The sequence below is a fragment of the Engystomops pustulosus genome, chromosome 5, assembly GCF_040894005.1.
Source record: "Engystomops pustulosus chromosome 5, aEngPut4.maternal, whole genome shotgun sequence".
Lineage (NCBI taxonomy): Eukaryota > Metazoa > Chordata > Amphibia > Anura > Leptodactylidae > Engystomops > Engystomops pustulosus.
Genome location: NC_092415.1, coordinates 193,261,566 through 193,285,238, shown reverse-complemented (window position 1 = coordinate 193,285,238; position 23,673 = coordinate 193,261,566). Strand labels below are relative to the sequence as shown.

General features: G+C 42.4%; 1 protein-coding gene across 1 annotated transcript in view; it reads left to right on the top strand.

Moving 5' to 3' along the window:
* MALRD1 (MAM and LDL receptor class A domain containing 1) overlaps window positions 1-23,673 on the top strand; it is a 235,355-nt gene that overhangs the window by 21,211 nt on the left and 190,471 nt on the right. The window contains exons 4-7 of the mRNA XM_072154795.1: window positions 12,991-13,151; window positions 15,481-15,573; window positions 16,651-16,825; window positions 21,493-21,624. Of these exons, the coding sequence (XP_072010896.1) occupies window positions 12,991-13,151; window positions 15,481-15,573; window positions 16,651-16,825; window positions 21,493-21,624 (561 nt within the window). The remainder of the gene's footprint in view (window positions 1-12,990; window positions 13,152-15,480; window positions 15,574-16,650; window positions 16,826-21,492; window positions 21,625-23,673) is intronic.

Genomic DNA, 23,673 nt, shown 5'->3' with positions numbered 1-23,673 from the left:
GCATGTTATAGAGCAGGAGGAGCTGAGCAGATTGTACATAGTGTCATATCTGCAGGCAGCATGTTATAGAGCATGAGGAGCTGAGCAGATTGTACATAGTGTCCTATCTGCAGGCAGCATGTTATAGAGCAGGAGGAGCTGAGCAGATTATACATAGTGTCCTATCTGCAGGCAGCATGTTATAGAGCAGGAGGAGCTAAGCAGATTGTACATAGTGTCCTATCAGTAGGCAGCATGTTATAGAGCAGGAGGAGCTGAGCAGATTGTACATAGTGTCCTATCTGCAGGCAGCATGTTGTAGAGCAGGAAGAGCTGAGCAGATTGTACACAGTGTCCTATCTGCAGGCAGCATGTTATAGAGCAGGAGGAGCTGAGCAGATTGTACATAGTGTCCTATCTGCAGGCAGCATGTTGTAGAGCAGGAGGAGCTGAGCAGATTGTACATAGTGTCCTATCTGCAGGCAGCATGTTATAGAGCAGGAAGAGCTGAGCAGATTGTACATAGTGTCCTATCTGCAGGTAGCATGTTATAGTACAGGAGGAGCTGAGAAGATTGTACATAGTGTCCTATCTGCAGGCAGCATGGTATAGGGCAGGAGTCGCTGAGAAGATTGTACATAGTGTCCTATCTGCAGTCAGCATGTTATAGAGCAGGAGGAGCTGAGCAGATTGTACATAGTGTCATATCTGCAGGCAGCATGTTATAGAGCATGAGGAGCTGAGCAGATTGTACATAGTGTCCTATCTGCAGGCAGCATGTTATAGAGCAGGAGGAGCTGAGCAGATTATACATAGTGTCCTATCTGCAGGCAGCATGTTATAGAGCAGGAGGAGCTAAGCAGATTGTACATAGTGTCCTATGTGCAGGCAGCAAGTTATAAAGTATATATAAGTATGTTCACCCCCCCCCCCTCCCCCGCACAATAACCTCTAACCAATTAGGTACCATAAATTATTATAGAGATGAGCAATTCATTTAAGATTCGATTCGCTAAAAAGAATCGGTTCGGGTCTGCACTGAATCAGTCTGAGCAGATATTGCTCCTTTTGTCCTGGAAATTGGTATATACTGTAGCCCTATTTAATTAATAGGTGCTATCTTAGGGTTGCATTTTGGGTTAGTGTTTAAATTAGGGTTAACTATAACTGTGATGAAAAAAGTCATAGAAAATGAATTAAACCAGACAGGACCTTTCATGCAACATCTGTGTTTTAGAGAACTACAGGGGTTATATGTCAATATCCAGAACAATTGGAGCAATATCCGTTCATCCTAGGTAAAAAAAAAGACAAACTTGAATCAGATTGGGTGCTTTAAAATTGGATGAATAGATTTGCTGAATAATTTTGCTCATCTCTACAAATAGAATGTGTGGGGGAGATCTGTCAGAGCTGAACTGTTCTAGTTACCAATGGCAAACCAATCAGAGCTCAGCTTTCATTTTCCCACAGCTGTTTATAAAACAAAAGCTGAGCTCTGATTGGTTTCCATGGGCAACTCGAACAGTTCTGCACTCAGAAACTTCTGAGAAATCTCCCCCCTTGTCTATGTACATCTTCTGTATGGGGCTCATTTACTTACCCGGTGCATTCGCGATTCCGCGGCGTGGGACGAGGATTGGGTCTGCCGGGATTCACTAAGGTCGTGCGCCCGATATCCACTAGGTGTCGCTGCTGCGCTGAAGTCCGCCAGAGTTCACCTTCTTTGTCCCGGTGTATGTGAGTGCTATTCTTGCGACAAAATTTTTATTTAAAATTCTGTGTTTTTTCCGAATCCGTTGGGTTTTCCAACGGCCACGCCCCCTGATTTCTGTCTCGCCGATGCGCCACAATCCGATCGCGTGCTCCAAAATCCCGGGGCAATTCAGGGCAAATCAGAAATCGTCGGGAAACCCCATGAAAGTGGGAGATTCGGACCCTTAGTAAATGAGCCCCTGTATGTTATATAATTCATTCATGAACCACCCAGCGCCTGTGAGCAGAACACAGCGAACATATGGAAAACATATAGATTTTATTAAGGAAAGTAATCCTCTGGAGCATGTGCTTTTGTTTAAAGAGATTTCATTCGGTTTAGAAGATTACATCTAAGTGATAAAGTTTATAACCTGGAGACTATCAGGGCTGATAGAGAAGAATGATTACAGACAATATCTATTTATAAGGAAACCATATATTTTATAGGGCAGCATAGTGCGGGCTGAAACGTGAATACTAGGGGAGATATGGGAATGTTTATGAATTAAAAACAACTATATCTGATGTAAAGTGAATGGTCGTCAATAATTCTTATAACTGTGGCGGGCGGTCAGGCTACCTATACCCTAAGCATCTATTACTAAGGCCCCTTCCACACTAGCGTTGCATTTCACGTCAGGGTGCAATGCATGAAAAACTGACGTTTTTGGCTGCGTTTTTGTTCCATTTTTCCTTGGAGTCATTAGCGTTTTTGCGTTTTTTAAGTCAATGGGACTTTTTCAAAGGGACCATGGTTAGGGAATAAAATGTTTTATTTAACTGAAAAGAATGTCTTCTGATAAGTTATCAGATGTATACTAACATCTGCAATCTTTTCTTCACTGTTCCGCGCGTATATTATCTCCCGACAAGTTATCAGATGTGAAGAACAGTGAAGAATAGAATAAAAACAGTGAACACAGGATCATTTAAGAGAAAAACACAGTAAAGAACACAGTGAAGAATAGATTACAGATGTTCGGCACATCTGCTTACTTGTCGGGAGATACGCGCGGAACGGTGCGAACAAAATAGCATGTGAAGAACAATATATATGTGTGAAGAAGACATTGCAGATGTATGGAAACATCAGCAATGTGTTCTTTACACACATATATATTGTTCTTCACATGCTATTTTGTTACACTGATCTTAATGGTCAATACCTGAAAATGGCGGTGGCTTTGCATGAACAAATCTGATGGTAGACTCTCTTTCAATCCAACATGTCAGGAGAGTTGGCAGTTTTACTTTAGAGTAAACCAACCAACAAAATCCAGAATGATATAAATACCTTATCTTCATATTGCTGTGGTTATGAGCTTGGCACATAGCCTGTCATCCTCAGACTCCCGAACTACTCCACCAAAATTAAATTATTACCAAAAAAGAAACGGAGTTGTAGCGTTCGTTAAAATCAATACATATAAATCTTTATTCTTCAACATGAGACAACACAAAATTGTACTGTCATTTAAAATGATGTAATTAACAAACTTTGTGCAAAGGAAATCCAACACAAAAGGTCCAGTGAGACAAAAAACCTCATGACCACATACCAGGGTATATTGCTGAATACTACGATAAATGCGTCAGTACAAAATAGTAGACAAGTGTCCTACCCATTGTGTGTCGTCTGTGGCCGGTTTTTCCGGGTCCGGTCCATGCCCCATATCCGGCGGCTCGGCACTGGTGCGCATGCGCCGGGTCCGACAGCGCTATCGGATACCCGGTCATGCGCAGTGCGCCACAATGCCGTCGGCCGGGACAGTAGCGGAGCCGCGCCACTCAATGCGCGTGCGCACCTCTGTCCGGGATGTCTAGAAATATGTCGCTATATTCTGAAGAAGAAAAGAAGAAAAGAAAAGGTAAGAGAAGATGAGGAGGGTGGAGGAACCAAAGATGGAAAGTGTCGAGGGAATATGGAGGGGAAAAGACTGGGCCTGACAAAGGAAAGATGGAAAATAAAAAATAAAAAATAGAGTGCGCCAAAGAAATGGGCGAGGAGAAAAGGGGGGGGGGAGAAGGGGGAAGAGGTGTTATATTGTTAGATGACATTCTTCCATTAGCATATGAGCAAAAGTGTGCTAAAGTGAAACATGTGTACATGTGATCAAATTATGAGCGATTGTGAGCATTGTGTGCCTACAGCATTGTATATATATAAAGTGTGAAGTGCGCAATAAAGTGCAATATCAGGCAGATAGGAGCACGTTGTGCTCCATTCCATACTTTACATACCAATATTTGGTCCAAAGATTGGATCACAGAGCTACGACCCCTCCCTCACATTTTAAAAACTTAAGAAAAGAAAAAGTGTATATCGTGAATTTTACAAAAATCCAAAATAAGACCATTGTGAAAAACAAAAGATATAAGGTGATTAAAAAGGCCAGTTAAAACTCAATTTCTAAACACCTGTAATAATCAAGCCTCTATTTAAAGTGCGAGTCGTGCAGATGTGCTGTGTATGTCACAGCGCCTCTATACCAACAGCTTCCTTTGATGTCAGCGTTGGCTGTCCTCCATCGATGTATCTAATAAATGCCATCCTCCTATCTTCATGGCATATAGTGTCCTTCCTATAGATAATTTTTCTTTATGGTGCGAAGGGCTACATAGATGTTAATAATTCTTCTACCCATGTTCTCCCGAAATATAGGATGGCTCTTCGTATAGTATTTCTTCATTTTTAATGCATAACATCCGGCCGTTCCAAACGTGTTGTGTGATAATTCTAACAAGACAATACAAAATATACAGTTAAAATCAAATGGATGGCAGAGATATATCTAGCTATTGTCTACCCGGGATATCCCTAGTTTATAAAAATGGAACAAAGCTGAGTGCCTCATTAAGACCAATTGGGGACATAGTCCCCAGTTGGACTATCCACCTACATTCCCTTTGTGCCAAGATCTTTTTCAGATCTCCCCCTCTAATTCCACAATGTATTACTTCAATGCCTCTTACGGAAAGGCCTCTGGGGTCACATTCATGGTGGTGGAAGAAGTGTCGCGGGATTGGTTTGAGTTCTCTAGGGTTGGTCGTACCCTTCGCCTTGATGATATCTCGGACGTGTTCTCTAACCCTAGTGCCTAATTCTCTTGCGGTAAGTCCCACATATATTTTCAGGCAACTGCATGTGGCATAGTACACAACCCCAGTGGGGTGGCACGAGATGTAATCTCTGATTATGAATGTGCGTTGTCCGTCAGACGAGTTAAACGTGTGGGAGCGTAGCATATTAGGGCAGGAGATGCAGTGACCACACGGGAAACTGCCGATCTTCTTTGTCCTCTGCCCAAAGGGGTTTTCTATTTTGGGGATGTAATGACTTTGTACTAGTATGTCCTTTAAGTTTTTAAAGTCGCATCAGTCTGTAAGACACTCCAGTGTTTATTTAATGCGCCCCGCAATGGGAGAAATTACGGGGCGCATTAAATAAACACTGGAGTGTCTTACAGACTGATGCGACTTTAAAAACAATCTTAACAGAAAAACCCCTTCTAACGGCTCGTAGAAGTAAAAACTTAAAGGACATACTAGTACAAAGTCATTACATCCCCAAAATAGAAAACCCCTTTGGGCAGAGGACAAAGAAGATCGGCAGTTTCCCGTGTGGTCACTGCATCTCCTGCCCTAATATGCTACGCTCCCACACGTTTAACTCGTCTGACGGACAACGCACATTCATAATCAGAGATTACATCTCGTGCCACACCACTGGGGTTGTGTACTATGCCACATGCAGTTGCCTGAAAATATATGTGGGACTTACCGCAAGAGAATTAGGCACTAGGGTTAGAGAACACGTCCGAGATATCATCAAGGCGAAGGGTACGACCAACCCTAGAGAACTCAAACCAATCCCGCGACACTTCTTCCACCACCATGAATGTGACCCCAGAGGCCTTTCCGTAAGAGGCATTGAAGTAATACATTGTGGAATTAGAGGGGGAGATCTGAAAAAGATCTTGGCACAAAGGGAATGTAGGTGGATAGTCCAACTGGGGACTATGTCCCCAATTGGTCTTAATGAGGCACTCAGCTTTGTTCCATTTTTATAAACTAGGGATATCCCGGGTAGACAATAGCTAGATATATCTCTGCCATCCATTTGATTTTAACTGTATATTTTGTATTGTCTTGTTAGAATTATCACACAACACGTTTGGAACGGCCGGATGTTATGCATTAAAAATGAAGAAATACTATACGAAGAGCCATCCTATATTTCGGGAGAACATGGGTAGAAGAATTATTAACATCTATGTAGCCCTTCGCACCATAAAGAAAAATTATCTATAGGAAGGACACTATATGCCATGAAGATAGGAGGATGGCATTTATTAGATACATCGATGGAGGACAGCCAACGCTGACATCAAAGGAAGCTGTTGGTATAGAGGCGCTGTGACATACACAGCACATCTGCACGACTCGCACTTTAAATAGAGGCTTGATTATTACAGGTGTTTAGAAATTGAGTTTTAACTGGCCTTTTTAATCACCTTATATCTTTTGTTTTTCACAATGGTCTTATTTTGGATTTTTGTAAAATTCACGATATACACTTTTTCTTTTCTTAAGTTTTTAAAATGTGAGGGAGGGGTCGTAGCTCTGTGATCCAATCTTTGGACCAAATATTGGTATGTAAAGTATGGAATGGAGCACAACGTGCTCCTATCTGCCTGATATTGCACTTTATTGCGCACTTCACACTTTATATATATACAATGCTGTAGGCACACAATGCTCACAATCGCTCATAATTTGATCACATGTACACATGTTTCACTTTAGCACACTTTTGCTCATATGCTAATGGAAGAATGTCATCTAACAATATAACACCTCTTCCCCCTTCTCCCCCCCCCCTTTTCTCCTCGCCCATTTCTTTGGCGCACTCTATTTTTTATTTTCCATCTTTCCTTTGTCAGGCCCAGTCTTTTCCCCTCCATATTCCCTCGACACTTTCCATCTTTGGTTCCTCCACCCTCCTCATCTTCTCTTACCTTTTCTTTTCTTCTTTTCTTCTTCAGAATATAGCGACATATTTCTAGACATCCCGGACAGAGGTGCGCACGCGCATTGAGTGGCGCGGCTCCGCTACTGTCCCGGCCGACGGCATTGTGGCGCACTGCGCATGACCAGGTATCCGATAGCGCTGTCGGACCCGGCGCATGCGCACCAGTGCCGAGCCGCCGGATATGGGGCATGGACCGGACCCGGAAGCCGATCACGGCACGTGCGCCAAAATCACCTGTCCATATGTATAAAAACCGGCCACAGACGACACACAATGGGTAGGACACTTGTCTACTATTTTGTACTGACGCATTTATCGTAGTATTCAGCAATATACCCTGGTATGTGGTCATGAGGTTTTTTGTCTCACTGGACCTTTTGTGTTGGATTTCCTTTGCACAAAGTTTGTTAATTACATCATTTTAAATGACAGTACAATTTTGTGTTGTCTCATGTTGAAGAATAAAGATTTATATGTATTGATTTTAACGAACGCTACAACTCCGTTTCTTTTTTGGTAATAAAATCCAGAATGATAAGCCAGGTTTACCTACTCCTAGATCCAGGCACCATGACCGTGTTAATCTAGTTTTTATCCATGCCTCCCTTTCTAAAAAAAAAAAAAAACACCTTTAACAATTATGCTAATGAGGCAGGAGACTTTGGGTGTGTTACTCTGTTCTCTGGCTGCACGAGCTGTTGTTACACTGTGCAGCAGCATATCTCACTCTCACCCTCTCCCCTGCACTCCCTGTAATGTAAGCAGCTGGGATCACACAGTGGGAGGGAGGAAGTGTTCATGCACAGTGTAACAGCCTATGGATCTGCTATAGGGGGTGGCTCTGGGAAGCACCCCAGTAGCCTTTCTAGCTACATTTAAAAGTTGATATTAGAAGGAAGGAGGCCATGGATAACAAATATAAGAAGATTACCACAGTCCCGGTGCCTGGATCTATGAGTAATGTCCCTGGTTTATCAGGATGGATTGTGATGGTAGATTTCCTTTAAAAGAAACCTCCCATGAGGAATCTATGAGAAGTAGATGTGTTGGTAGATTCCTCTTTCCTGCCTCTGCCCTTGTCTGTAATTTAATAATCCTGGAACCTAACTTGTTAAAAATTTTATTTTAGTAATATGTAAATTACCTGCAGAGGCTACTGGGGCGTGTACTATCCTGGCCGAGCTCTGGAAGCTAAAGGCTACTCCACACCCCAGTAGCCTCTGCAGGTAATGTGCATATTACTAAAATAAAATTTGTAACAAGTTATTTTCCAGGATTATTACATTACAGATTAGGGCAGAGGCAGCAGGAGGAATCCACCATCACTTCTACTTCTCATAGTACATACCTCATGGTAGGTTTCCTTTAACTGTGTATATATATACAGGCAGTCCCCAGGATACATACAAGATAGGGTCTGTAGGTTTGTTCTTAAGTTGAATTTGTATGTAAGTCGGAACTGCATGTTTTATCATTGTAATCCCAGCCAGAATTTTTTTGGTCTCTGTGACAATTGGATTTTAAAAATGTTGGGTTGTCATAAGAATCAATATTAACACTAAAGCTTCATTACAGACACCACTGATAACTGTTATAGCTGTTTATTGTAGCCTGGGACTGAAGTACAATAAATTACTAATATCCAGTGGTCCGTTTGTAACTTGGGGTCGTATATAAGTCGAGTGTTCTTAAGTAGGGGACCGCCTGTATATATATGTTACACAGCCCATGTATTATAGTTCTTTATTATGATTCCTTGCGCAGACATTTCTAGTGGCAACAGCCTGGAGGGTTAATAATACATCCTTAGTGAGTAATCTGTCTCTTGTAATAACCGATCCGGGAATGAGAAGCCACATTGATGGTCTTTGATATCTGACATAAGAGGTTGTGGAGGTCCATGTAGAACAATTATATGTATTACTTCTGATTTGAGGGTTGACCTATCCCATGCATTCAGCCATAAAGCTGATCCCCGGAGAGGGTCCACATCTCGCAGCTACAGTAGTCGCGTTGCTAATTTGACGTCCCTGCAGACGGACCATCTAACCATGAAAAATGCTTAAATATCCGGATAACTGTGAATCTGTGCAGATTTCCTTGAGAGCTGGAGAAATTGACAGCTGCTCCTGTATCCGCTGTGATTCCGAATATTGGAAGCCAGAACGGGCCGAGGCTACGGACATCTTGGAGGAGACAGATGTTTGAGCCGTGATGGGAAATTTCAGCACAAAAGTATAAAGTGTCAAATTATCTTTCAGTGCTTCTTGTTAGAAAAGGTCAAGGGTCAGGATTGAATCCTATAGTGTCCTGCGCCGCGGATGGGAAAAGACTGGGCAGCTGACAGATTGGAACTCAGGATCCGGCACGGAGAGATAGCACGTCCAGGCGCGTCCAGGCGCGCTGCGAATAGGAGCTGTCAGGATGATCTTTATTCTCGAAAAAATAAAAAGTAAAAAAAACGGTTTCTTACAAAAACAGACGTGATTGCCAGGGAAGACTGAAATAAGAGAAGCGATAAAACCTGCACCTCCAGATAAAGCCGGAGTTACGACTTGGGGAAGCAACGATGAAAGGGAGACGCAAATATCCCATTTTGTGTGGACGGAAAAAGAGTCGACCTCATAAAAAATGTATTATTTTATTGGAAATATACGGCGACAGAGATGATAGGATGTTACGGCGGTTTTACTTCACTGAGTTCACGCACCATAAAGAAGAGAAAATACATACGATAAAAATGTATCAAATCTGTAAACTATAGATTCTAGGAACTAAACTAAAGAAAATGTGATTATCTACAGGATTGTCCTGCACATGGTAAGGGCTCTAGATGTAACAGCAATTCACTGGAATCTAAAGCAGAACCTAAAAAATTTGGATCATTTACTTAGGGCCCGAATCGCTTTTTTTCGGTGGGTTTCCCAAATTTTTCTTATTTGCGGCGGATTGCCCTGGGTTTTTGGCGTACGCAATCAGATTGTGGCGCATTGGCGCCAGCATGCACGCAACGGAAATGGGGGCGTGGCCATCGGAATACCCAACGGATTCGGAAAAAGCGCAGAATTTTAAAATTTACCTGCACCCAGGCTAGCTTGGTGAACTCCAGTGAACTCCGACAGACTCCAGCGCAGCAGCGACACCTGGTGGACATCGGGCGCACTACCTTAGTGACCCAAATCAGTGTCGGAGAACCCGCCGCTGGATCACGAATGGACCGGGTAAGTAAATCTGCCCCAATATGTTGAATTTCCCTGCAGCACCCCCACAGGAGGGATGAGGTATTACAGTCCACATTAAAAAACGACCTGGTCCTCTGCATCAAGGAATTTTCTTAGGCATTTTGTGACATTTATTTGTAGTATCTATACAGTATATTATAAGGTTTTGTCGTGGTCTCAAGAACAGTGTTATTTAATCGATCATATGGATGTTTTTTTTTTATTTAGCATGTATGATTTGGTAAGCTGAACTATATATGATTTGAGGACTGCAACAGATGACAAAGCTGTATTTAGGTATTTCTTTACCAGAGACAGACTATATAGGCGGTCCCCTACTTAAGGAAACCCGACTTACAGACGCCCCCTAGTTACAGACCGACCCCTCTGCCCCCTGTGACCTCTGGTGAATCTCTCTGGATGTTACTATAGTCCCAGACTGTAATGATCAGCTGTACGGTGTCTGTAATGAAGTTTTATTGATAATCCTTGGTCCCATTACAGCCAAAAATTTTGAAACTCCGATTGTCACTGGGGCAAAAATGTTTTATTGTCTGGATCTACAATTATAAAATATACAGTATCGACTTGCATACAAATTCAATTTAAGAACAAGCCTCCAGACCCTATCTTGTATGTAACCCGGGGACTGCCTGTATAGACATCCATAGAACCCTTGTAAATTTGTCACATCAACATTTAACCCCTATGCGTACCTGGACGTTATAGTACTTCCTGCACGGGGATGTTCTATAACGTCCCCCGCCTCTGAACCTGCTCACGAACAGAGCCGGCACCAGAAGCAGCGCCTGTCAGCCGATCGCGAGTGGTAACCCCTCACACGCCACGGTCAAGCATGACCATGGCGTGTAAGGGTGTTCTCCCTATGGATCAGATACCCCATACCGCTTACCGGGGGATCCGATCCACTTCTGGGCAGCCCCGAGGTCTGCCAAGTACCCCGGGGCTGCCCAATCTTCCCAGTATTCAGACCCCGTACGAGCCGGAAAAAATAAAGCTATGCATATGAAAGACGGTGATGCTAATATTAACAACATTTTTCGCCAAGTTACTTTTTATTTGAAAATTTGAAAAAAAATCTATATAAATGTGGTGTTTTCGTAATCATGGTGACCCATAGAAAAAAAATGATATACTATTTTTTGGTATGGTAAATGGCCAAAAAAGACCCCCAAAAAATCTTCCTTAAAATTCATTTTCATTTCCTCCACCAACAAAGAGTTAATAAAATCTCATCAATTAGCTATAGATGTCCCAAAATTTACGTACCAGAAAAGTGCATCTCATGTGACAAAAAAATAAGCCCCTATAGGTGCACATTAAAAAAAGAAAAAAATATATAGCCTGTACAATGTACAATGCAAATCTGATCTGGATGGCGCCTCCTTCCCTTCTATGCCCGGCCGTGCGCCCATACAGCAGGTTACCACCACATGTAGGGTATCGGTGTACTCGGGAGTACTATAACGTCAAACTTGTAGAGAAAGTGTCTGCACACTGCTGCTTGCCAGCAGGAAGTGCTTGTGTCTGTACTCATCTTGTAATGCAGGGGGAGAGGCAGTGTGTTATATTGTCTGCAGTGTGTTATATTGAATTGGAGAGTGTGTAATTTTGTTATCCTGAATATTTTAGAATCTTGTCTTCGTAGGAAAGAGTTTCTTGATAGCTTTATTCGCTCTATGAGCTTTGCTTGTTATACTTCTGTACTTCTAATATTTGCCTCTTGTTCTTGACTATCCTTTTGTGTATGCAATTTGTACCTTATATACTTTTTCAGTTCTCGGTTGTGACCTGGATTGTTTACCATCCCTATTGTGTTTATCTGTTTCTTTGTCTTCTTGTTTTTGTTATGTGGCATAGGGAGGGACCGTCTTCATGGTTGTCCTGTATTGCCTAGGAAATGCTGAGGCAAGCAGGCAGCGTTGTTGGGGACTGGAGTTTTCGGGTGCATTGTCACCTCTGTCATACCGGAATCCAGAGTCACCATTACAGCTGGATAATGTTATGCAGAAAATCTACATAGGAGTACTCATATACAGATCTCACATATGCAAACGCACACCCATACAGTATTAATAAATATTCTCATTACCAACTCCCTTCACAGTTCACCATCGTCTAGTTTTCTAGTGTTCCATGAGTTATCCTCTGAATCCACATGTGAAAGTAGCGAATATTGCTTAAAATGACGCAAAAAAGTTTTAAAAAATTTACGCAACTCTATGGCTGACCCTGACCAGGCGTGGAAAACAGCTTACGACTTTTGGAAACTTTTGTTTCAAAAAGTTGCAAGTTCACTGAAGACCAAACGCCACATATATATATAGATAAGGAAAAACTGCTAAGATATATCTTTCTACTCCCTACTTTTTGCTCAGTAACCAGTAAAAAAAACTGTAACAGAATGCAACACTGGCCGGAGAAGGGTGAGGAAAGAATGGTTTTAAGGTACCCTCTACTTTTCGCAACTCGACCTTAGACTGGGGCCTGAAGGTACAGCATAGGGCTCCTCTGGACAGAAGGCTAACCCTTTTTTGAAAGTGATATCTAGTTTATCTAACGTCTATCAGACTCTTTTTTGTCGTAACATATTCTATGTCCAAAAAGCCATAAATGATATGATGCTATTGCTCTCCGGACATGTTGTAAAAAAAAAAACATCCTTATTGGGGGCAGTGGGCGATTGCAGGATGCTGACCCACGCACTTTGACCTGTATTAGGGTCCTCAAGACTCTTTGCTCTGTCATCCTGAGCTAAAATGCATATTTCTAGGACAACCATGCTTGGGGCTTCAGAAATAGCGAATTTGCCACCGTTTGTTACCCATAATATTATATATTTTCAAATTTCAGATTATATGAGTTAGACGTCATTTGAATATGAGGTCAGTGGAAGCAGCTCTAGTCTGTAGCGGCCGGCCACCTGGGACCTCATGTTTTGACATTTCTGACATCTAACTATCTTGTTTGTCACGGCAGGAGATTTTCTGTTTGTTGATGGGAACCGCGACAATTTACAGAAAAGGGCTTATTTAAGAAGCTCACCGTTTCACAGGAGCAGAGGCAATATCTGTCGTTTTCACTTCCGATACGTGATCGAGGAAGACCAGAGTCTGAGGCTTCTGCTCTACTTGGATGAGGTAAGAATCCATTAACTGCTGGGGACTCCTCGGAGCTTCTACTCAGCTGGAATTCACTGCTAAAGCAGGAAAAAGTAATAGAACATTCCAGAGGATAGAAGTGTTACCGTAAGCACTTTCTTTGCCGACAGAATTTATTTGCTTTGAGGTGTATAAGAGAAAAATAACACCGAGTGTAGGAGCAGAAGAACAATGAAAAGCGTTCTATTCATCCAAATATTTTGAGGTATTTTGAGAAAACTTTTTGATTGAGGTGAACCTTAAGGATATAGTCACATCGCTCCTGGGTAGTGCGCTACTGCTCATCACTAGTGTTGAGTAGACTCAAACCACGAACACCACCGGGTTCGGTTCATCTCCCCCCTGCTGGCACACACTGCCACATGGACCACAGGGTTCCAAAAGTGACAGGATGTGTCGTGCTGCATTGGTGTACCCAGGGGGCCCTAATATAAAATATAAAGGAGTTCTCTGGTTTTACAAAATTGATAACCTACAATAGGTAATAAATATGCAATTGGCAGAGGCCCTTGTTAAGTCCTCGGGTTTAATTCACTCTGAGACGAGTGTTTTTAGAAATGTGAGACTCATGTTCAACATGTTTTCTATTGATTTCTCTTAGAGGCTTGGACAGAAATTACAAGTGACGGGCCATCAATGTCTAATCATGGAGGGGGCAGAGTGAGGCCTGGCCCAGACACTAATTTACCGTATTTTTCGAACTATAAGGCGCACAAAAAATACTTAGATTTTCTCCGAAATCAAAGGTGCGCCTTATAGTCCAGTGCGCCTTATATATGAACCGTACTTACAGACAACAGCTGCCTTGAACTCTACACAGGTCTGCCACCTGCTGGTCATTCATCCTTATAATCAGGTGCGCCTTATAATCCGGTGCGCCTTATATATGAACCTAGACCTTTTAGCAGCAATTTATTGATGGTGCGCCTTATAATCCGGTGCGCCTTATAGTCCAAAAAATATGGTACAAAGCCAGAAATAGTTGGCTCCATATTTTCTGTAGTGGTCAAAAGCTGTAACTACATTTGTGTCTCCCATTAACCTCAATAGGAGACGAGCCACTACAAAGGGCATACATAGAGCCACCAGCTTCCAGATCCATACTCTATTTATGATGGACATAACACCACAGACTGGTTGGACAGTCCTGTGGATACGACATCAATTATAATCCCTGATCAACACCTTTAAATAGATGATCCTGTCCCGAAAATAAAATAATTTAGGAGCAGACCTAGTTGTAGAGAGTATACAGGTCTACAAGTGCTTCTCATCGACAGAAGGGCACTACAATCTTGTGCCAATCTCGATAAATGAAACTTGAGTTCTGCCCCGCATCTTCTATGAAACCACTAAATATATTGTATGGATTTTAGAGTTTGCCTGAGAACCATATTATCCCATTTTTCCCCCCTGAAATCAGTGGATTTTTGTGTTTTACAGAACATGTAGCAGCCTGTATCAGTTGTCTACCAATTTTACACAATTGGAGGGGCCATAAAAATAATAGAGAGCTTAGGGACCATAATTATCTGCATGTATAAGGTATAACATACAATGGTTGGTGTTAAAGAGCTTTGCACATGAAAGAAAGTTCTCAAATTTCAATCCCCTAGTGATGTTTACACAACAAAGATCATTTTTAAATCCATTTCTTTACAATTTTACTCAGTTTTATTGCTGTTTTACAGTGTGGGTGGGGACTCTCTAAGCACACTTCATGATTCCTCTGTGCTATGAGATGCTGTGTGCTGACAATGTGCTTAGATTATCAGGGTTCAGGGTTTATCTTCACTTATATTGAGCTTCTGAACATTCTTCTAGTATCTAAAACATAGAAAAAGAGATGAGACAGATCAGATATGATGAGAATGAGATCCATGAGATAGATAGAACACACAATGACACACTTCAGCTTTGCTTTCTCACCTATAACACACACAGGGTCAGATCAGCTTTATGCCTTCCTCACAGATAAAGACCTTATCTGTCTCTAGCTTCTAGAGTAAGTCTTTGCACACTGTTGCTTGCTGCTAGGAAGTGCCTGTGTCCGAGCTGATCTTGTAATGCAAGGGGCAGGATGCAGAGAGCACTGCAGTGTGCAAACAAGAGAAGCTATTCATGAGAAGAATCCGACCATAGTCAGAAGATTTATGGTCGGATCCAGGGGCAAGCAAATTATAAATACCAAGACTGAAAAAGACAGGTTGGAATTATATCTGTGAAATGTTGTACTTTTAGGAATCTTATCTTGATGGATACCCCTTTAATGTCAATTTTGCACCCTGAATCATTTTTATCTTCTCAGAAAGAAATAATACTCTTTGAACAAGATGTGTCCACCGAAGGCCAGTGGGTGGAAGGAGAAGTGTATCTGCCAGAGAGCTCGGAAGACTTGCAGGTATTGAGTGGACGATCAGTATAATGAATCCAACATATATGGACTATTGGGGTAATTAATTTATTACCTGCGGCAGGTTTCCAGTTTAAAAAAAGGGAGTGTGGTCTTAAGAAATGGTGTGGTGGGGGCTGATTAATACTGCCATGGACCTTGGGCTGTATGAATATTATGGTCCCTACAAGTCTGGAGTCAACTTCTACATAAGGTTCTAAAATCAGCTTCTTGTGGAATGAAGGATGCTTCCCTTCTGCCTGCTTCCAATCTGTGGTTTCAGGACCTTTGGAGGACCTTCAAAAGTCCTGAAATGGCTCTTGTGTACATGTGTATTGAGAGCAGGAACAGATGTACAAGGATTTCATGGGTGAAGGTCCTTCTCAGTAGCTCCTTCTGGTTGGTGGTTTGAGTGGCCATGGGCCTCCTAGAAGTCTTGGGCCCCTGGCTACCGCCCAAACCGCCTGTATTATACTTCACTACTGGGCGTGATTTCTGGTTAAGGGGGTGTGGTTGGGTGGCTGGACCTGCAGACAGCATTAGGCATTGACCCTGGAGATCTGCATAGTCATGATCTAGAGCTACAGCTCTGCAAGTGCTACTTGAGGAGGTGCTTTACCTTGAAGATCTATTTGTTCTCCACACCAAGGTGAAGTCCTACACAGTGGAGCGATTCAAGGAACCAGAGTGACGTGAGATGAAGATCCACATCCTCCCAGTCCATCCCTCTGTGTTATGTAGAGCTGTCAGGCCAGACTACCTCCTCCACCAGGTCTAGTTTCTTCTCCTCTAGTTTATCTAGTTTTAATTAAATTTAAAGAAGGAGGAGATGAGCAGCACCAGGGGGGCCATAGGGCTTCCAAAATGCAAACTCCCCCCCTGGATCCTCAGCCGTTCTCCTCTGCTCTGAGACAATGCCTATTTTTTTCCTAAAACTAGTGTCATACGTTTGTGGTATTCAGCTCAACCCTATTTACTTCATTGGAGCTGAAATATGGTATATGGTGCAGCCATGTTTTTCGAATCCAATCAAAGCTTTTTAATAGAGAAACATCCTAATAGTAACACACGAATTGTATATTCCAGCTTGTTTTTGAAGGAACAATGAGGAACATCTCTGGGTTCATTGCCATGGATGATTTCAGATGCTCTGGCTGTAAAGATTATTCTGGAACAAGTTCTTCTGATGGAACGCACTACAATGGTGACCCATTTCTAAATGACAGCAGCAAAGGGACTGATGAAGACCAAGAAATTTCAAGTATGTCTCATTCTGAATTAGACTTAGTTGTCTGTATAAAGAGTAAAAATGTTAAATAATTTTGATTTGTAATAATACCAACATCCAATGAAAAAATATTAAATCCCATGTGGGCAGGGTAATGAAGACTCATTGTCAATCACTGTGTGTGGGAGGAGTAATCAGGGCTCTCACTGTCAATCACTGTGTGTGGGTGGAGTAATCAGGACTCTCACTGTCAATCACTGTGTGTGGGTGGAGTAATCAGGACTCTCACTGTCAATCACTGTGTGTGGGAGGGGTAATCAGGACTCTCACTGCCAATCACTGTATGTGTGGGGTAATCAGGACTCTCACTGCCAATCACTGTATGTGTGGGGTAATCAGGACTCTCACTGTCAATCACTGTGTGTGGGTGGAGTAATCAGGACTCTCACTGTCAATCACTGTGTGTGGGTGGAGTAATCAAGACTCTCACTGTCAATCACTGTGTGTAAGCAGGGTAATCAGGTCTCTCACTGTCAATCACTGTGTGTGGGCGAAGTAATCAGCACAATCTTAGTGAATTGCGGCAGAGTGCACTATTGTCGGACAATGCACTTTCTGTGCACTCCTCCGGACAGGTAAGTACATGTGCCCCTGTGTGTGGGGGTGGGAGTAATCAGGACTTTCACTGCCAATCACTGTGTGTGGGTGGGGTAATCAGGACTCCCACTGTCAGTCACTATATGTGGGCAGGGTAATCAGGACTCTCACTGTCAGTCACTGTATGTGGGCGGGGTAATCAGGACTCTCACTGTCATTCACTGTGTGTGGGCAGAGTAATCAGGACTCTCACTGCCAATCACTGTGTGATGGTGGAGTAATCAGGGCTCTCACTGTCAATCATTGTACGTGAGCAGAGTAATCAGGACTCTCACTGTCAATCACTGTGTGTGTGTGGGGTAATCAGGTCTCTCACTGTCATTCACTGTATGTGGGCGGGCCAATCACAAAACCACTCTCAATCATGGTGTGTAGATGGAGCAGTCAGGAAATCACTGTCAATCACTGTGTGTGGGCAGAGTAATCAGGGCTCTCACTGTCAATCACTGTGTGTGGGTGGGGTAATCAGGACTCTCACTGTCAATCATTGTGTGTGGGTGGGGTAATCAGGACTCTCACTGTCTATCACTGTATGTGGGCGGGCAAATCACAAAATCACTCTCAATCATGGTGTGTGGGTGGAGCAGTCAGGAATTCACTGCCAATCACTGTGTCTAGGCAGAGTAATTAGGACTCACCATCTCTCCTATGCATTCCTACAGAATTCAGCTTCTCTACTTCTATCATATTTAATCCTCAGACACAACAGCGGAAATCGTACAGTATCACACATTTTAAAGCGTGAATTAAGACTCAAAATCATCCAACTATATTCATTTGAGGCATAAAATCAGGAGCTACAGTAAAATGAAAATGAACTGAGTTTTTGGAGCAGCGAGTGATGTACTGGTTGCATATCAGAAGCAATCCCTCATTTTACCGCACAGTGTGAGATGCGGAGCTTAATATGTATGTAAATATTCTGAATGCATATTTGCTGTTTGGAGTCAACTAATTATTTTCGGTGAGCGTGCCACAAATTATACAATAATCCATGGGAAACAGTCACTGTAGCTTTAGATGTAGGATAAAATCAGCCGCCAAGCCAGAGATAGATTTAATGACATTTGTTTTTGCCAAAACCTAGATTATGGGAAAAAAATAAACAAAATTGACAACTTTACAGAAAAACACAGATCTGCAAGATTTTACAGTATCTCCAGTGCTACTAAAATTTGCACTTGATCCTTAAATAATTTAAAGAGGACTTGTCACCAGATATTGCCCCCCGGACTAATAGTTTCTGCCAATAAAGGGTTACAAGTCCTCCCCATATCACCTAAAATTAGCTGCCAATGGGGCACTGTACCTTAATTACAGACATTTTTATGATATGCAAATTTGCTTTTCTGACTCATGTTTGGTGTTTGTGACTCTTCTCTCTCTCCGTCTGGCAGTGAACCACACCCCCTTATAGTGACTGACAGATCTGTGTCTCTTCAAATCCCTGCTCTGCCTCCTTTTACTTAGGGAGCGTCTGCTAATATTCAACTACAGAGATATAAAGCTCTATGTACAAATGGGAAATATTGGGGCAGATTTATCAAGCAGTCTGAAAGTCAGAATATTTCCAATTGCCCATGGCAACCAATCACAGCTCCCCTTTAAAATATTCATGAGCACTGGTGAAATGAAAGCTGAGCTGTGATTGGTTGCCATGGGCAACTGGAAATATTCTGACTTTCAGACTGCTTGATAAATCTGCCCCATTGTGTCAATATTTTTACACGGGGCCTTGTGTTACATTCCTGACATGTGATTAGTGACATTTTTACTGGTCCTTCAGACTTCTAAGAATAGCAAACTGTACACAATGGGGCACATTTACTAAGGGTCCGAATCGCGCATTTTCGTCGGGTTACCCAAATTTTTCCGATTTGCGTTGAATTGTCCCAGGATTTTGGCGCACGCGATCAGATTGTGGTGCATCGGCGCCAGCTTACACGCGACAGAAATGGGGGGGGCTTTGCCGTGGGATAACCCGACGGATTCAGGAAAGCCACGGAATTTGTGTCGCAAGGATAGCACTCACATACAACTCCGGCGGACTTCAGTGCAGCAGCGACACCTAGTGGACATCGGGCACACGACCTTAGTGAATCCCGGCAGAAACCGAATCAGCGTCGGAGAACACGTCGCTGAATCGCCACTGAACCGGGTAAGTAAATCTGCCGTAATGTATGTGATTACATGAAGTCACAGCAGCCTCCATGGAGGATAGAGGGAGTAAAAGTCATTGGAGGCTGCTGTGACTTCATGTGGTCAGATACATGCAAGGGGTTCAGTGTGCTATTATTAAGAAGCTAAAGGACCTGAGATGATGTCACTCTGGTCACATGACATGAACTGTGACCAGTAAGCAGGCATAAGGCATGGGGAGTATTAGCTGGGAGGGGCCAGCTGAGCATGACACGCCCACTCTGATATGAGATATAAGATATAAGACAATTTTTAGCTAATAGAAGGGGGTAAGTCAGTGAATAGAGCTCTATAGCAACCTGTAACTGGCTGTATATTTGCAAATGTGGTGACAGATTCCCTTTAACCTGAGTTCTGAATGGAAATTTACTATCAAAATCCATCCTGATAAACCAGAGACACTTACTCATAGATCCAGGCATCATGACTGTGTGAATCTTCTTATATTTGCTATCCATGGCCTCCTTCCTTCTAAAATCAACTTGTAAAATTATGCTAATGAGTCAAAAGGGCTCTGGCGTTACCAGAGCTCCTCCGTTATGTAGCTTTGCATGCTTTTACACTGTCTCACCCTCCCCTTCTGCTGCCTGATGTAATCTCATGGCAGCAGAGGAAGTTTCACTACTCAATGAGTGTGTAGCACCCTCTGAAGCTAAAGCACAGAGTGGCTTTGATAACACCCTTCAAAGCCCTTTTGGCTCATGAATATAATTTTAAAAGTTGATTTTAGAAGGAAGGAGGCCATGGATAGCAAATATAAGAAGATTACCACAGTCCCGGTGCCTGGATCTAGGAGTAATGTCCCTGGTTATCATGATGGATTGATTGATGGTAGATTTCCTTTAACTGTTTATAACTTTTCAAGATAACAATAATTTTAAATATCTTGATTTTCGAGATCATTGAAAGAAATGATTCAATTTGATCAATATTTAAACCAGTACGTTGAGTTTTAAGGGGTTTCTCCACAACCAATGCTTATGACGTGTCTACAAGATGGTAAGAAGCATAAGACCACTGGGGGACAAACTTTAGCACCACCACTCGTCTTGATTATGAGGGGTCCTGTTGTACATATAAATGTATCTGTGGTCTCCACTTCAGTCAATGGGAACAATCAAGTTAATGAATTGGTGTGAATGGAGAGCTCCACATACTTGGCCACATCCCTAATCACTAGACCATGATGAGATGACACGGGGCATTATACTTGTTGAGATTAGCCTTTGAACCTTAATTGGCAAAACTGTAGAAAAACTTCAAAAACAAAGACCAAAACTGCCCCTGTTTCATCATCCTTGATTTTGATGGTAGATCTGCTATAACTTTTCAAAATAACAATAATTTTAAATGTATTGATCTAAAAATTTCGGTAAATCCTATTCCTTTTGATCAGTATTTAAACAATTTAGTTGATCTTAAAGGGGTTGCTTCACAACCAATAATTATAACGTGGCTACAAGATGGTGACAAACATAAGATTCCATGGGGCCCAACATGTGGCAAGACCACTGATCTCGATTATGGGGGGTTGTGTTGTCCAGATGAATGGATCTGTGGTCGCACACTTCAGTCAATGGAAAAAAACAAGTTTGCGAAGTGGAGTCAACGGAGAGCTCCACATGCATGACCACATCTTTAATCAAAATGACTACACCATGACATGACGAGACGGGCCACTAAACTTGTGGCGACCACCATTTGAACTCCAATTGCCAAGACTGTAGAAAAGACCAAAGTTGGAAGAATTGTGTTATCCATCCAAAGGCATCTGAACATTGACCAATGTAGGGTATGGTAACCCTTAAAATATAGATAGTCATGTATTCTTTTTATTTCTTCAGGAACTTGGAACATATGTGACTTTGAGTTGGGTTTTTGTGATTGGAAACCACAAAATAACCCTGACGGTGGCTGGAAAATAACTGTTGGACACCATGATATCACCAGAGACCATACAACCAGTACGAGTAATGGTAAGCAAATGCTCCACTAGGATGGGCAAGTCTGTAACCCACTGGCCGAGGCAGGTTGTGGCTCCAACTAGTGATTGTGACCTCTCTTAGACCGGTTGCCCACCAACAAACTCTTTCCGTGCACGTGCAGGATTGACTAGACCAAATCTTGAACTACTGAGCTGAAATGACATGCTCATGGGGCAAGTTTGTTGGGACAAACTTGTTCGTGAACAACTGGCCTTAGTGTTTCCTGGAGTGTCGGGAGAGACCCATGGAGTCTGATGGAGTAGGTAACCATGAAAAGGAGGAGCAGGAAGTAGTGATTGATTATTTTACTCACCCCCTGTAAAGCACCACGAATATAATTAATTCATGTTATCATTAATATAATTATTTTTACTGGGTAATCCCTTTAAAGGAAATCTATCATCAAAATCCATCATGATAAACCAAGGGCACTTACTCATAGATCCAGGCACCGGGACTGTGGTAATCATCTTATATTTGTTATCCATGGCCTACGTTTAAAATCAACTTTAGTAATTATGCTAATGAACCAGAAAAGCTCTGTGGGCATTATCAGAGCCGTAGTTCCACAACCTGTGACACTGTGCAAGAGCACTTCCCCCTTCCACCTGTGTGAGATTACATCAGGCTGAGGGAGCATGAGGGAGGGTGAGATGTTTTACTGAGTAATAGCCTGTGAAGCCAGAGCATGGAGGGACTCTGTTAACTCCCCCTGGAGCAATTCTGTATCATTAGCATAATTTAAAAAGTTGATTTTAGAAGGGAGTAGGCCATGGATAACAAAAATAAGAAGATTACCTCAGGTAGGGCACCTGGATCTATGGTTTGAGATGAGCGGACCTGAACCCTTTGTTTGGGTCCGATGTTCAGGTGCATCAGCCAATGACAGCCAATCCGGCAAATTTATGCCCCAAGCCAATTAATCATGGTGGTCATTGGCCAAGGGGACACCTCAGACCAATCACAATCATGGTTGGTTGGCCAGGGGTGTCAATTTGCCATATTGTCTGTCTGGCAAAATGCCCAGGTCACGCGGGACGGACCCGAAATAAAAGTTTGCGTCCACTTATGTCTACCCCAGTTTATCATGCAGGATTCTCATAGATTTCCTTAAAAAACAATCCATACTCATCTCAGCTCCTCCTCCTGCTCCGATCCTGAAGTTCCCCTGTCTCCAGACCCCAACGAAGATCTCAGCAGCAGGAAACCCTACAATAGGCTTATTTTTAGGGCACCCATCAAACAAAAAGGAAGTAGCTTCCTGACTACTACACTATCTATAATTGGACTAATTCGTTACCTGTTTACCGAGCAGATAATCAGTCTCGCAAAAAGTTTTTTTTTATCAGTTACTCAGTAAAATAAAAGAAAAACAGCAATTTAGCAAATTTTATAAAAGACAATGGAGAATATGCAAATCAGGCAGCGATATGCCAGTCGTTTCTTCAACTTATTTGCTTTCGGAAGAATTGAAAACATTGGAAAAAATGGTAAAGAAATCATTGTATTCAGGGCAGAGAGAGGTAAAAGATGTATAAAATCTGGCTACAAGTACATAAAACCCGCGTTGTTCATCTATAACTATCTGCACCGGTGTTAAGAAGAGAAATAAAATAACTTGTCCAATAAATTAGATATTACTGTAGGGGATCTGGAAGGAATATTCATTGTGTTGTTGCCATAGATGAATTCTCATTTATTTATGATCCCGGGGAGCTGTTGTGTGAGTCAGGAACGGCTTAGAAAGGTAAAAGCAAATGACTATAAATAATACAGCACAGAAGATCGATGGCCAAACTATTTTTTGGGACTCTCATACCCTTATCGGCAATAAAGTTGTGTATACTATTCCTCTTATATTACTTCTTGTTACTGGAATATCTGTGTGAAACATATTGGGGGTCATTTACTAAGGGCCCGATTTGCGTTTTCCCGACGTGTTACCTGAATATTGCCGATTTGCCCTGATTTCCCCTGTATTGCCCCGGGATTTTGGCGCACGCGATCGGATTGTGGCGCATCGGTGCCGGCATGCACGCG